The sequence below is a fragment of the Xenopus laevis genome, chromosome 5L, assembly GCF_017654675.1.
Source record: "Xenopus laevis strain J_2021 chromosome 5L, Xenopus_laevis_v10.1, whole genome shotgun sequence".
NCBI lineage: Eukaryota > Metazoa > Chordata > Amphibia > Anura > Pipidae > Xenopus > Xenopus laevis.
Genome location: NC_054379.1, coordinates 77,436,349 through 77,451,376, shown reverse-complemented (window position 1 = coordinate 77,451,376; position 15,028 = coordinate 77,436,349). Strand labels below are relative to the sequence as shown.

The 15,028-nt window shown below is 37.2% G+C and overlaps 1 protein-coding gene across 8 annotated transcripts in view; it reads right to left on the bottom strand.

Annotated features, from left to right (window-relative positions):
* Window positions 1-22: 22 nt before the first annotated feature.
* Window positions 23-15,028, bottom strand: part of cep43.L (centrosomal protein 43 L homeolog) — a 54,027-nt gene continuing 39,021 nt past the window's right edge. For 5 of the 8 annotated variants that reach the window (XM_018262123.2, XM_018262122.2, XM_018262121.2 and 2 more), the window contains 8 exons: window positions 14,202-14,263; window positions 13,963-14,046; window positions 10,918-11,132; window positions 4,031-4,087; window positions 3,757-3,869; window positions 2,323-2,365; window positions 964-1,057; window positions 23-305 (listed from right to left, as the gene is read on the bottom strand). In XM_018262123.2, coding sequence (XP_018117612.1) covers window positions 231-305; window positions 964-1,057; window positions 2,323-2,365; window positions 3,757-3,869; window positions 4,031-4,087; window positions 10,918-11,132; window positions 13,963-14,046; window positions 14,202-14,263 — 743 coding nt within the window. In that variant the 3' untranslated portion in view covers window positions 23-230. The remainder of the gene's footprint in view (window positions 306-963; window positions 1,058-2,322; window positions 2,366-3,756; window positions 3,870-4,030; window positions 4,088-10,917; window positions 11,133-13,962; window positions 14,047-14,201; window positions 14,264-15,028) is intronic. The other 3 variants (NM_001096344.1, XM_041562330.1, XM_041562331.1) reach the window with 2 other exon arrangements.

Here is a 15,028-nt window from a genome sequence, read left to right as displayed (position 1 = left end):
ATACCTGATAAATAGGGTGCAATTTTTTTAGCATGTTTTTTTTTATTTAAAAAGAAAATACAATATAAATAACAATCTGAGTTACAGTACCTACTATAATTATGTGAACCTTATGGAAGGTTTAACATGATCAGTGCCGTGAGCTTAACTCAAAACATCCATATAAAGTTCTGGAAATATATCCAATTCAGATAACCAAAATAAACATTTCAAAATGTCACGTATCTCTTCTATGAAACATCTTCCAAATAGTCTGCCACATCACTGGTTTGTGAAATGGTGTGATCCAATGTAAGGTCTTCAAGCTAAAAACATAAATTGCCAAATTAGTCTTGTATTGCTTGGGAATAAACAAACAGTAGTGACTCATAAATCTGAGACCACAGTTTGCCAAATTGAGGTGCAGTACAGCGTATATGCAGTCTATAACAAATAGTAGGAAGGGAGGAAGAAATTGCTAAATTATTTTTTATGTGCTCCTAAGAACCAAAAGTAGAATTTGATTTTACTTTCCATTTCTGATTTTGCTCTGTTCAGTGAAAACAATATAAAAAAACATGCATATTTCCTAATTAAAACAGGATGCAAAATGTTTGTTCAGCATAAGCTTTATCCATTGAACTAATATTGAAAAATGGCAGTATACTGCCCCTTTAAACTCCACAAAAGGAGGCCCCCATTCATAAAATCTGTCAGTAGTAAATAGGGAAAGCCCTGGGCACCATTTGAAAACTGGGAAATAATAAGACAATAATTGCTTAGCAAGAGTCAGTAAGAAAATGGTTGCATATTACTCTTTTTTTCTGAATACAATTTAAAAACCAACACAACTTTGCTCAGTGTATGAAAATTAAAAATAAGTTCTGCAAAAGCTTTTACTTAAACCACAACTTAAACCACAGCCACCATCAGTGATTAAAATGCACAGATCAGGTTCTAAGGAAAAAAAGAAAGTACTTTTACCTTTTCACTAGTAACAAAATCATCTACAGATAATTCTTCTTCTTCTATTTCCTCACCAATACTAACATCACTTTTATCTGACCTCTGACTGGTGCTAAAATGAAAAGAAATTTATATATTAAGTAAAACAGGTAATATTAATGCCTACTATCACTTGCTCTTTTACCTATACAGACTGTACTACGGAGAGATTCAAAAGAACTGAAGAAAGCAAACACATGTCAAGGAGATATATATATATAATGTTTTAAAAATAAGTGGTGAGCACAACTTGCCCTTGTTTGTTACAGCTCCATGTTGTAGCCCCACCCTTTCCAACTATAGTTAGGTGATCCCACTGGTGGCCAATAAAAGGGCAACCAATTTTAGGAGTTTTAACCTTGAAAGACACAAGTAAGTTACAGGAAAAACTTACTCCCACTTAGGGCAAGGTCACACTGAGCGTTTCAAGGAGATTTAGACGCCTGGCGACTAATCGCGTCGTCTTTGTGGGGACCAATGCTCCCGAACGCCTTCCCTCACTCTTGCGCTGGCTAAAATGAAAAATCGCTGGCGCTAAGCACATGCGGCGATTCGTTTTGCAAAGTCGCCTGAAGTTTCCTCGTTTCCTTGGAAAATGAAGTTTTACCTGCAACTTACTATGTTGCCAAAGATATATCATAAATTTGAGCTCAGTTAACAGGCCTGCTCTGAAGATCTTTACATCGCTTGTACTGCTAAACTGATCCTGTATGACAAACTATCATTCCATGGGGATCTATAGCGAAAATGAAAATTTTATATAGGCTTCATCTCACTGACACTTTCTAAATACAATCAATTCTAAAATATGTACGGTTTAAGAAATAATCAAGTTACTCTTTAGTATCTACAGTAACTCTCCACAACCTGTCAATCTTCATGCTCTCTCCATGAGGTCTGGGTCAGATTTTGATTGACAGGTAGGTCTAATATGTCTTTTAGGGGGGGGGGGCTCCCTTTCTTAGCATAATAACTCAAATAAGCAACAAACAAAATGGAACAAAATAACAGACTCTGGCAAACACCCTGCACGCAGAGAAACAGGATTTTGATCAGGTATTATTTTTAAAGAGTGAGCACCTAGGTTAAGGGTGCAAAACCTCCTAAGGATGTATTAGACCTAGCTGTCAATCAAAAACTGACTCCACCTACTGCATGAAAGAATGAAGAGAGACCGGTTGCTCAGAGGGGAGAGTGAAGTAACTTGATTATTTTATAAATGGTACAGAATTTTTATATTTAGAAAGTTTCTTATTTCAGCAAGAAGAATCTAATATTAAATTTTCCTTTTCCCGATACATCCCCTTTAATAGAAATATAGTATTCTGGATATTTTACCTGTTGAAATCATCAATGTAGTCATCATCTTCATCACCAGTTTCTTTGAAGAGGGTGATAAAAGAAAATAAAGAGAGAGAGGTAAATGAAAATAAAGAGGGAGATAAAAGAAATGTGTGTTTTAAAAATAAGTCACATAATGAGATCAAAAAACAAACTTTTTGAAGGGAATGTTCTTAAGAAGTTCAACACATTAAAGGGCACCCATTGCCAAAAAATAGTCTTCCCCTCTGGAGGTGTGGGTTAACGTAGCCTGCACCCTGATTGGGGGAAACAAATTTTTTTAAATGCCCCTTCACTATGGCACCCACACTGCCCAGCAATTTTCAGTCAAATGCATGCGCATAAGAGTTTCCTAGCATAACTATCCAGAGCTTTTACTATTATGGCTTTCTTTAAAAGAAAAAAAAAAAAAGTTTCGCCAATTAAAGCTATTGATGAAACCAAACATGGCGAAGATAAAGAACTTACTTGTGTCTCACATTCTGCAGGCTGCCCTTGAACAGATTCTTTACAGTTACTAATAGTTTTCTACCTTTAAAGACTATAGGTTGTTAAGTAGCAGTAAAGCATCTCGAGGAGAATGATTGCAAAAATGAAAAAATTAAATATAAAAATTAGGAAATAAGGAACTTTCTAACCAAAATAACCTTTAGTATCCCCTCTCAGTAATGTCTCTCTTCATGCGGGAGTCTGAGTTTGATTAAAAGCTCCAATACACAATTGATGTGTGCTTTTATCTTTGCCTAGATAATGTATTAGATGGAGCTACATATATTTCAGTTAGTTGTTAATCAAGATCTGATTTCTGCATGAAGCGAGAATGAAGGTCCATCTTTGATCACCATGGTTGTCTGGTTTATTGCATGTACCATAGACATTGTGTCTTCTTGGTGGTTTATTATACGGAGATACACAGAAAGATGTACTCATTTGCCGAGATTTAACTAGGATTCAGTGAGTTGAATCTCACTGATTTAACAATGTGGCCTTAGTTCAATGCTTAGACAATATCAAGGGTGTACAGTTAGGTACATAAATATTTGGACAGAGAACTTTTTCTAATTTTGGTTCTGTACATTACAACAATTAATTTTAAATGAAACAACTCAGATGCAGTTGAACATTTTGTGTTAAGAAAAAGCTTTAGTTCCTCACATTTTTATGCAATCTTTTTGATCAACCCACTGCATTAAAGCTGAAAGTCTGCAGTTCAACTGCATTTCAGTTGTTTCATAGGTCTGTGAGAGAATACATTTTTTTTTATAAAAATCCTATTTCTTGTCCTCATGAGTAAATATACAGGTGCATATCTCCTCTTTAAAAATGTAAGTACAGTTCAAAATTGTACCCCACTAATGATATTTAGAATGTTAGATTATAGATTCTCTCATAATGCAGGCAAGAAAGTAGATAAGTAGAAATTAAACTTACTGTCAGATTCTTTGGTATTAAATGCTCCAAAGCGGGAACCTGTTTCCATTTTTAATGGAGGCAAAGATGCAAGAGCAGGAACACTTCCATCATGTTTTGGTGGCTCATTTTTCCTAATAAAAACATATCATCAAAAAGCAGGAAATGATAGTGAAAAATAGGCACAAATTGCTCTGTAGGCAACATAAAAGCAGCTTATGGACACCAGATAAAACAACTGATAGGAATGCTCACAAGGATACAGTTGGCACGCTAAGAGATAAAAGTCTCTCACCTTTCCATTGAATTTGACCTGACTCCTGTTTTTAATGAAACATCTGCTCCTTCAGCACTTTTTTCCCACATCAATGGATCAATATTAGAGGAAAGAGGATAAAAATGACAGTTTCACCAATAAAAAGAAGAAAACAAATGTTTGGGTTTACTTTTTACTAATGCTATTGTTTTGCTCTTAAAGGTATTGTTCACCTTCCAAATACTTTTTCAGTTTAGTTGTTTTCAGATTGTTCATAATAATGTACAGTAACGGAAGGAACAGTAATGTTCCTGTTTCTGGTGTTTCAGGCTGGCAGCTCAGTGATCTACGTGCAGACTCTGAATTTATACAATTTGCAACATTTAATGGACACATTTCTCAGCAGCATCTGTGGAATATTAGCAACTACCGAGTCTGCAGCTTATTGGCCCGTGTGTGGGACCCTCAGACGGCTTTCCCAATCGATATCTGGCCGTCATTCGGGAAGGGTTAAAAATCCCGCAGGATCACGGCCGCATATGTTTGTACATGCTGTCCCATGATCGGACTGCCCGTTATGATCCGATCGTTGGGCTCACGATCAGATCAGCCCGATATCACCCCCCTCAATGTGGGCATATCAGGGAGAGATCCGCTCGTTTGGCGGTGTATGGCCCCCTTTAATGAAACTCAGGGGTTCTGCTCAGCATGGCCAAAGATAAGAAATGTATAAATTAATGTATCAATTTAGAACACGTTACCGAGTCGGTACACTCCCCCTCCCAAGCTGCTTCAGAAAGGCAAAAGAAGGTAATCTTTGAACTTCAAAAACAGAAAAAGGAAAATTACTGGAAAAAAGTTGGAAGGTGGCCAACCCCTTTTAAGGTTAACAGAGGTGGCTTTTTGGAGCCACTGGTAACATGATGTGCATTGTTGCATATGTCAAGGTTCTCCCTTTGCATCTTGGTGATCTCTACCAAGCACCTTACTGGAAAACTACATGGAGCACAAAACAGATATTGAAGATATGCACTGATTTAAATGAGAGACTGGAATATGAATAGGAGTAATAAAAAGTACCAGTAACAATATATTTGTAGCCTTTCAGAGCATTTATTTTTAGATGGGGTCAGTGACCCCCATTTGAAACTGGGAAAGAGTCAGGAGAAGAAGGCAATTCATTCAAAAACTACTTAAAGTAAATAATGAAGACCAATTGAAAAGTTGCTTAGAATTTGCCATACGTATATATGACATACTAAAGATTAACTTGAAGGTGAACCCTCCCTTTAAAACGGTAAAACATAAAAGATGGAAAGTAACTGGAAAAAATGTTTACAGTGAAAAATCTGAAAACAACAGAACTGAAAAAGTGTTTGGAAGGTGAACAACACCTTTAAGGTCCAGACTTCTAAGGAATGGTACAGAGCCAAAAAAAAAAAATATATAAAAAAAAATATAAACTGTATATACAGTTGTTTTGAAGAACGAACCCCTAAAAATGAATATGGCTAAAAATACCATATTTTATACGTATTGCACCAGCCTAAAGTTTCAGCTTCTCAATAGCAGCAATGATCCAGGATGTCAAACTTGTCACAGGGGGGTCACCATCTTGGAAAGTGTCTGCGACACTCACATGCTCAGTGGGCTCTGAGCAGCTGTTGAGAAGCTAAGCTTAGGGGTCATCGCAAATCATCAAGCAGAAAATGAGGTTGGCCTCTATTACAAGCTGATGTTACAAGGCTGATAATTAAATTCTGATGCTAGTTGCACTAGTTTCTGTGCTACCATGTAGTAATTATGTAGTAATTAATTACTAATCAGCCTTATATTGTGACATTTCTATTCTATGTGTACTGTATACTGCGAGTCAGTCCCTAAGCTCAGTAAGTGACAGTATGAGCAGAATGTGCAGAGTATGTGCAGTGAATCAGCAGAAAAGAAGAGCGACTAGGGCATCTTTGGAGGCACAGCTCTTCACTGCTAAAGACCTATGGTTGCCTTGGAATGATATAGAAGCCCAAAACATAATGCACAACATTTCTAGCCTACTTATTTAGTTAAGCTTTATTTCTCTTTTAAGAATAATAGCAGTCCAACATCACTACCAGATCACTTGTTTTGGTAGAGGTAGAAATTATGGGGCAAATTCACTAAGTTCTGAAGTTGCGCCAGCTTTGCCGCACTTCGCCAGGCGTAGTTTCGCCAGCGCTACGCAAATTCACTAAAATGTGAATTTGCGCTCAGGGAGGCGAACGATATCGAAGTTGCACTAGCATTAATTCGTCAAACAAAGCGAAGCTACGCTAGCGATCCTAATTTGCCAAGTTAAAGTACAATGGACATATATGTAGCAGCAAATACTTTACACTACACAAGCCTGGGAAAGCTTCATAAAATAAAATAGAGTAAAAGTTAAAAGGAAACAAGGCGGGTTTCTAAAAGAGCTTAGTTCAGTTTTAGATCAGCCCTATTTCTTATTTCTCTGTTGTGAGCAAATTATTTGTAGACTTGTTAAAGGGGTGGTTCACCTTTAAGGTAACTTTTATTATGTTATAGAATGGTCAATTCTAAGCAACATTTATTTTTTATAGTTTTTTAAGTTATTTGCTTTTTTCTTTTGACTCTTTGCAGCTTTCAAATGGGTGTCCCGGACTCCCTTCTAAAAAACAAATGCTCTGTAAGGCTATAAATGTATTGTTATTGTTACTTTTTATTACTGATCCTTCTATTCAGGCCCTCTACTATTCATATTCCAGTCTCTTATTCAAATCAATGCATGGTTGTTAAGGTAATTTAACAGACTGGATGTCTATTATATTAGACATCCAGTCACTCCAGCCTTTATACATTACATTTTTGCCTAACCAACTATAATGGAAACATTTTTTATTTTTCACAGCCTATTTACCCAGTTTTTATTTTTACACTGAACTGTTCCTTAAAGCTTTAATGAGAGTGCTTTATGATGTATTAATTATGCTTTAAAAAGAACTTCAAGGGGGGGGGGGCGGATCTAACCACGAGACAAGACGGAGGTGTTCTAAACTAGCTCCTCACAGCTTAAAATCTGCAATACCGGAACGAATTGCCACTCAAGTGCTTACACAAGGCGCTGAGGGCAAGCAGTAACGAAAACTATGGCTCCTAAAGTGAACAAATCGACAGCAAGTGACTTACGCCCCCTTTTCCAGCACAGCCAGAAAGATCAAGATGCGCTCAATTCGGGGAACAAACAGAAGGAGAGGAAGCCGAGGCTATTACAAAGCAAGACTTGCAGCTTCTGTTCCAAAATATAGAAAAAATGGTAAAAGCAGAGCATGCCAAAACTACAAAAGACTAAGGGGCCGATTCACCAAGGGTCGAATATTGAGGGTTAATTAACCCTCGATATTCGACTGGGAATTAAAATCCTTCAACTTCGAATATCGAAGTCGAAGGATTTAGCGCAGATAGTACGATCGAACGATTGAAGGATTATTCCTTCGATCGAACGATTAAATCCTTTGAATCGTTCGATTCGAAGGATTTTAATCCAACGATCGAAGGAATATCCTTCGATCAAAAAAAACTTAGAAAAGCCTATGGGGACCTTCCCCATAGGCTAACATTGAGTTCGGTAGGTTTTAGATGGCGAACTAGGGGGTCGAAGTTTTTTTAAAGCGACAGTACTTCGATTATCGAATGGTCGAATAGTCGAACGATTTTTAGTTAGAATCCTTCGATTCTAAGTCGTAGTCGAAGGTCGAAGTAGCCCATTCGATGGTCGAAGTAGCCCAAAAAACACTTCGAAATTTTTTTACTTTTTTTTTTACTTCGAATCCTTCACTCGAAGTTAGTGAATCGGCCCCTTAACGTCTGAAATTGCCTCTCTCGGCTCGCATGTGGACGACTTGGAGCAACATGTGGATGGCATTGTGGATCACATCCACCAAGTCGGCAGTGACAATCGCCATTCACTCTCAGCTTGAGCACATCCAATATGCTCAGGAGGATGCAGAAAACCACTCCCATAGAAATAACATCTGCCTACGAGGAATTCCTGAAACAGTAACTGACCTCACTACTCTATATGTTCCAGGAGCTTTTGCCGGACACATCACCGGAGACGCTGGAAATGGACAGAGATCATAGAGCGATGTGGCCCAAGCCAGGGCCCGAAGAGAAACCGACATCCGTAGTCCGTAGTCCGTATGCACTACTATAAAACTAAAGCGGACATAATGAGGGCAGTGAGACCATCGGGGGAACTAGAGGTGGAAGGCCACAAAATTGCCCTGTCTGAAGCCTCCTAAACCACAGCAGAGAGCTGATTATACCCCTGCCCACTTGAGAGTAAGGATGCTACGCAAGAAGAACTGGTGAGATCAGCTTTACTCAATAATATTCAGGGAAAGCCACTACATATTTTGGAATGACTTTTCCCACCATAAATGTCATTTAGACTATGACACCTCCCTCAAGGTAATTTTCTAATAATGGCTTGCCTAATACAATACACTTTCAGTATCTGGATACTCTCCCACGTTGGGAGCAAGTGGAATACCCTAGTCACCCGGGACAGACTCTGAGATACCATCACCCCCAATAACCCCAACATCTTTTGACGGATTTTTCAGGGGCACTAGAGTTTACGGACTCACCCATTCAAAGAACTTTTTGGTCTGGGGAATCACCAAGTTGGTCTTAAAAGTGTTTCTTACTTTTAATATGATTTGTACTTGTTTCCTTAATTCATTTACCAGCGTTGTTTTAATGTAAAGCTATATTTATATTCTCTTAAACTTCACTTTTCATCTAGAATTCTTGCCCTTTTTTTCTTTTTTCTTATCCTCCCACATTGTCTCTAGACCAAGGATCCCCAACCTTTAGAACAAGTGAGCAAAATGTTCTTGGGCTGCCAAATAAGGGCTGTTATTGGCCATTTAGTAGCCCCTATGTGGACTGGCAGCCTACAAGAGGCTCTGTTTGGCAGTACATCTGGTTTTTATACAACCAAAACTTGCCTCCAAGCCTGGAATTCAAAAATAATCACCTGCTTTGAGGCCATGGGGAGCAACATCCAAGGGGTTGGAGAGCAACATGTTGCTCACGAGCTACAGGTTGGGGATCACTGCTCTAGACCGTAACTCTTCTTCTCACCCTCCCCCACCCCAATAGGACTCTCGCCATTTGAAGGCTCCAGCAATTATACAAGCTTATAAGAATCTGACATTTGCCCCCGATATTCCGCACCCACATTACCGGACCTTAAAATACCTACTTTAAATTACAAAGGCTTAAACATGTCGGTCAAACAGCGAATGGAGTGTCACTGCTTCAGGGGCTGTAAAGTAGTGGGAGACGAATTACACATGTGGTGGGAATGCCCACAAATCTCTAATTTATGGAAGGAAATTTTTGCCCTCTTAAGCTTCCTACTAGAGAAAAATGTTAGACCAGATCCCTGGCTGGCCCTTCTTACCTTCAAATCTGATTCCCTCGCAAAGAAGGAATACAAATTGTGCTCACAAATTTGCCTGGCAACCAGGTGCACTATAGCACACAAATGGAAGGAAGGCATTCCTACAATATTGGAGGTTAAAAGGAGGATATGGTGGGTGTCCTCGATGGAAAAACTTACTCCAATGATGCACCACAAAATGGACAATTATAGCACAATTTGGACCCCTTGGCTATCCTGGTGTGAGACTGAAATCCCTTTTAATTTTACAAGATCTGTAACCTGAAGTACATATTATATGGGACTACTTTATTGCTATTACCCAAGAATGACAGTTAGGATAAATATGTTATCTATAAATGTTATACCTTGTGAGGAATGCCATTTCAGATCAGCGGGAGTCCTACTCTTCCCCTTTCGCCCCCCTCTACTTTCCTCTTTTCTTTTATTCTATCTTATTTTATTTTATTTAGCTTCATACATCATAGTCTGGAATAATACAAGCTGTTACATTTTAGAAAACAAGAAAATTGTAACTTTGCAGCTTCAACACAAAATATGTAACAAACTGATAAATATAACATTTGACTGTCAAAATGTTAAATAAAAAGTTATAAAAAAAAAAAAGAACTTCAAAGATCTGGAAGCATAGACAGTACATCTCAGGCATTACAGAGACATACTGTGATTTTCAGGCCAGCAAAGAATGTATTGCAATTTTAGAGGCACTGCTACATTGTCCTATGTTAGTGGTACTGTGGTCTTGTAGAACATGCCAGTGAAGTAAAGCTTTATATTTATGTTTGAATAAAATGGTACTGCAGAGAATGATAAGGTCTGTTTAGCACAGAGCCTGTCACTCATCAAATGTGATAACTGCTTTCAAATTATATTTATTGCAGTATATAACCCCATTATCTACCAACACACAAAGACTGAAGAAAGAACAAGAATGTCCTGAAACAGTGATACAAAGTTGCAAGGTTTGGTGACTTTTGGGGAGATGATGGAAACTGTAGATCATCATCATCTGGAGTGCCTTCACTTACCCGTAATTTATTCATTTATAAACAAGATTGCAAAGATTGGTGCAACACTATTATTTTAAAGAAATTGCTAGGCAGTAATTAATGATAGTATTCCTTTAAAGTGATAACATATGGTTTACTGTTAATGAACCAAGATTGGGCATTTTTTTTTTTAACTCAAAAGCATGTCAAAACATACTCAAAAGCTTACACGAACAGGACTTTACATATATTTGTAAAGCACAAGGCCGTAAAAGTTGCTGTGTTGATATCAAGCCTCTAAAAACACCACTAAAAAAACCAACATGACGTTGCAAAAAGTTGATCTGAGACCGTGCCAAGGAAAGCGGAGATAAAATCCTTATGCAGCAGTTATAATTTATAAAACGGACCAAATATAATAAAATTAAATAAATGCATCTACAGAGAGCTTGCCAGAATTCTTCACTCACCATCCATACATTTTCTCTGGTTTTGGTATTGGATCATCAAAGAAAGAATCCCCTTCAAGATAATCTTCTTCTAATTCTGTTTTTCTCTCTTCATTATCAAAGGATATCTTGTTCAGATTAAAGTCTGGTTTAGTGTCAAATGTTAAGTGGTTTTCATGCTTTTGCTTGGACTCTCTAGACAAGAGAGTATTTTTTTCAATGTGATCATCAGTTTGCTAAAGTAGAAGACACAATGACATAAGTACGGGTACAAAAACTGAAGAAACTTTTAGGAACTGTGCTAATGAATGGTAGAGAAGTTGGAATGTTTTTATCAAACTATGGGGCCTATTTATCATGCTGTGTAAAACACATGTGGCAAACATCACCAGAGATATTGCCCATAGAAACCAAACAGCAATTAGATTTCAACTTTCACCTGCAAATTAAGCTGGCCATAGATGTACAGATTTCCCCCTTGTATTGGGGGAACAATCAGACGTCTCAATCTTTCACCCTGCCACTAACCATTCAAATTAAATAAAAAAGAACAAATCAGACGATGTTCTGGCTGTGACAGCAATCAAACTAAAGGTTTGTCCGACAAATACTAGGGACAGTCGTCCATTGATATTGTCAGAGAAATTATCGTTAGCGGAAATAAATCTTTTAACCTGTCAAATCAACTAAACGACTGATGGTAAGAAAAATGTCGGGATGATCCACACACGGTCCAAAAATCGTATGAAACTTTGATCCGTATGACTATATCTTTGCATCTATGGCCAGCTTAAGAAAGTAAAACCAAAGATCGGATTGGTTGCTATGGGCAACATCACTGGTGATGTTTGCCTTCAATGTTTTACAAAGCATGATAAATAGGCCTGTGCAGCAGTTTTAGATTATTAACTCAGATATTCAACTTAGTTAATTAATGTTGAATAATGCAGATATGAAGACCTATACTGTTATAAAAATTTAATTCAGTACATGTACATTTCCTTAACAGAGTAACAGTGGGGAAAATCCATTTTACTTTGCAACTGTTTGTCCATGCATAATTGGATATTCTCACCACAGACCCTAAAAAGATTTGTCCCCTTAAATTAAGGTTACTAGATTTCCAGGAAGACATCTAGGAATGCCCCAATAAAGCCACTCCTATAATTTCATATTCCCATAAACTTAAAAAGAAACACACACACACACACTAGGGCTTAATTACAGCAGCCAATTTCTGCTCCCCCCACCCCGCAGCAATTTGTGTGTAAAACCACTTTCATCAAAATGTGCTCTTTTCGCTCACATACAGAACACCAGAAATGCTGCCAGACAGACTTTAAAAATATTCAGAGTAACTCAACCAGATTTCCAACTAGGTACAGGTGCAATTGTTTTAAAGGACATGTCAACCAAAATAAAAGAAAACATTATTCTAAGCAACTTTGCAATATACATTTATTACAATTTTTTTTATTTTTTTACGTTATTTGTTTATGTATTGCTGTTGAAAGCAGTTTGTCCTTTTTTTATTCTAAACCCTGGTCGCTGTGGACTTTGAAACAATGTAACATAAACTAATGGATTAACAGACCTGTCTTGCTGGAGGAGACTGGCTTTGCAACACTGTTTAAAAAGTATCATCCAGGAATTAAGCCTTCCACAAGCAATTACATTTACAAATAACTTAACGCACTAACAATTTTTAATAAGTTTGAATTGGAATGTTGTTTATAACTGTGTTTTCTTTTATTAGACAAAAGATTTTTTGGATTGACATGTCCTTTAATTTTGGCGATTGGAGTACTTCACAATTGCGACAGATTCAATGGCCCGTTGTGTCTCCAATTCTAGGGGGAAAAGATAAGGCAACTTCATTTGAAATTGCACTTTGCTCAGTGAACTTGTGAATGTAAATAAGCCCTAAAGTTTTTTTTAAATACAACCTTTCTCACATATAAACATTTAAATTTTAAAATAGACTAAAGATAGGTTGCTGTGCAATCATGCATAACCTAGAACTAATACAGAAAGCTCCATGTATCAAATAATCAATAAAGAAAAGTTACATGGATGAGCTGCACTTTAGTTATGGATATTCTAAATCTTCATCAAAAATTAGATGGGTGTAAAACAATCTCCCATTATTACTGATACCCATATAAACAGGAATGATAGCAGTCAGAAAGTGTAGGACTGTAGAAAAATACATGATGTGGAATTTGAACAAACAAAAAACAGTAGCTTCTGAAAAGTGTGGGGGCACTAACTTTTAGTAATACCACTGCATACAGCAACATATGAACAAATATAAATAAACCAGATGCCCCATCTCTCCTAATAGATCATCAAGGCATTCAATTTATTTAATCTGTGAAGGAAAAGGCAGGAAAATCTGATCAGTAGGAAAAGAGCTAAGAGTATTGAAAAGGCGAAAATGGTGGGGGAAGTGGGGGGGGGGGGTGGAGATTAAAGGGTAATTTTTATAAATTGTGAAATTAGGCCATGACCATTTTTTGATATCAATTAAAAATACACTTCTTGCAAACAATTTAGAAGACGAACTTTTTAAAAGGTTACCACTGTGGAATTTCATTAGGAGTCCCAAGAAGATGACTATGTTTAACTAGGCTCCCTTTATTAGACAATGAGTTCAATCTGATACTCACAAATGTTTGCCCTCAAGCAAATTGAACAGGAGGCCCCTACATCAAAAACTAATATCACAACCCTTTTCTCCCAGAGAGGTCTGCACAGAGACAGGGAGTGGAGGTCTACATCAACCTCACGCTTTACCTGTAATCCCTGCAACCAATGTATTGCAGGTATTACTATCAGACCTAAGGATGGTGGAAATATTGCCAAATAAGCTTCCATGATGAACTTTATTTCAATGTAACCTTCCAGGCCAAATATCTGTCAGTTTAGGAGTGAAGTTGCAGCCAAAATTACTCTGCTCTGCTTTGGGAACATAAGATCCACTTGCAGGGTTGGAAAACTGGCCCTACTGAGCCAAAAGAAAAACATCAAATACAGACAGTGAATTGCACTGAATTATTGACATACCTGGTTATTATTTACTTGAGAACTTGCCTTTGCTTCTAATGACCTCCGAGGGGAATGTATGATATCAGGAATATCATGTGTTACCTGCATTACACATGTAAATCTAGTAAGAAGTTCTATTAGATAAAAACACGATGAGTCAGTTGGTGTCTATTTTTAGAAGGGGCATCTAGGACTGGACTGCAAAACATTTACAGGTTGCACCAAATAAACAATTAGCTTTCTATAAACATACTTACAACACTTCTACAATGGATGAACAAACGCTTGTACATCCCAATGAATTCATGGAAATTTATACCTACAAACAGAAAACAATCATTAGCAGACAAAAATATTTGTATAAAAATGGTATTTCAAGACAATATGTCCTGCAGCAAATATATATCACTCTGAATGCCAAAGGCTACAACCAAAATAACCCTAAATGCCAATTATCGGTCTTCTCTTATTTCTGTGACTATCTCGGATAACAAGTAGTGGTGATGCTTTTTTCTTTTAATTGTACAATAGCTCTGGTCACGATAACCACTGCCTGATATCCAGTCTCAGAGAGTTGGACTATATTTCCAGCTCATAAAACACTACCTTTTTGGTGACTGTTCTCTTTACAAATTATAATACATAGAACGGGCTGTAACCGGAGAGATTGGCTAGTACATCTGGTGCTTGAAAAGTGTAAACTATATAACATGCCATATGCCAATATTTGTGACCTAATTTCCATACCAAGTGGAAAAAGATCATTTTATTTTGTTTTATTGTTCATCCTTGTGGATTATGCTTCATGGCAAATCCAGTTGCCTTTGGCTTAATTCTACTAGATACTGAATATCATGAGCTGGATGAATGAGAATCTTCATAGACTCATCCTACTCATATGTAGGATGATTGACCATGCCCCTGATTATACAATCAGAGGAAATAGGGACAAAGATTTACTACAAAATTGCACAAATTTATTTTACACTCAATACTTTAGCTTCTACTGGTCTAACTGGAAAACAGTTTTTTTATTTCTTACATCAAAACATCTCTTTAGGACTGGCATGAAAGTTAGGTTGAA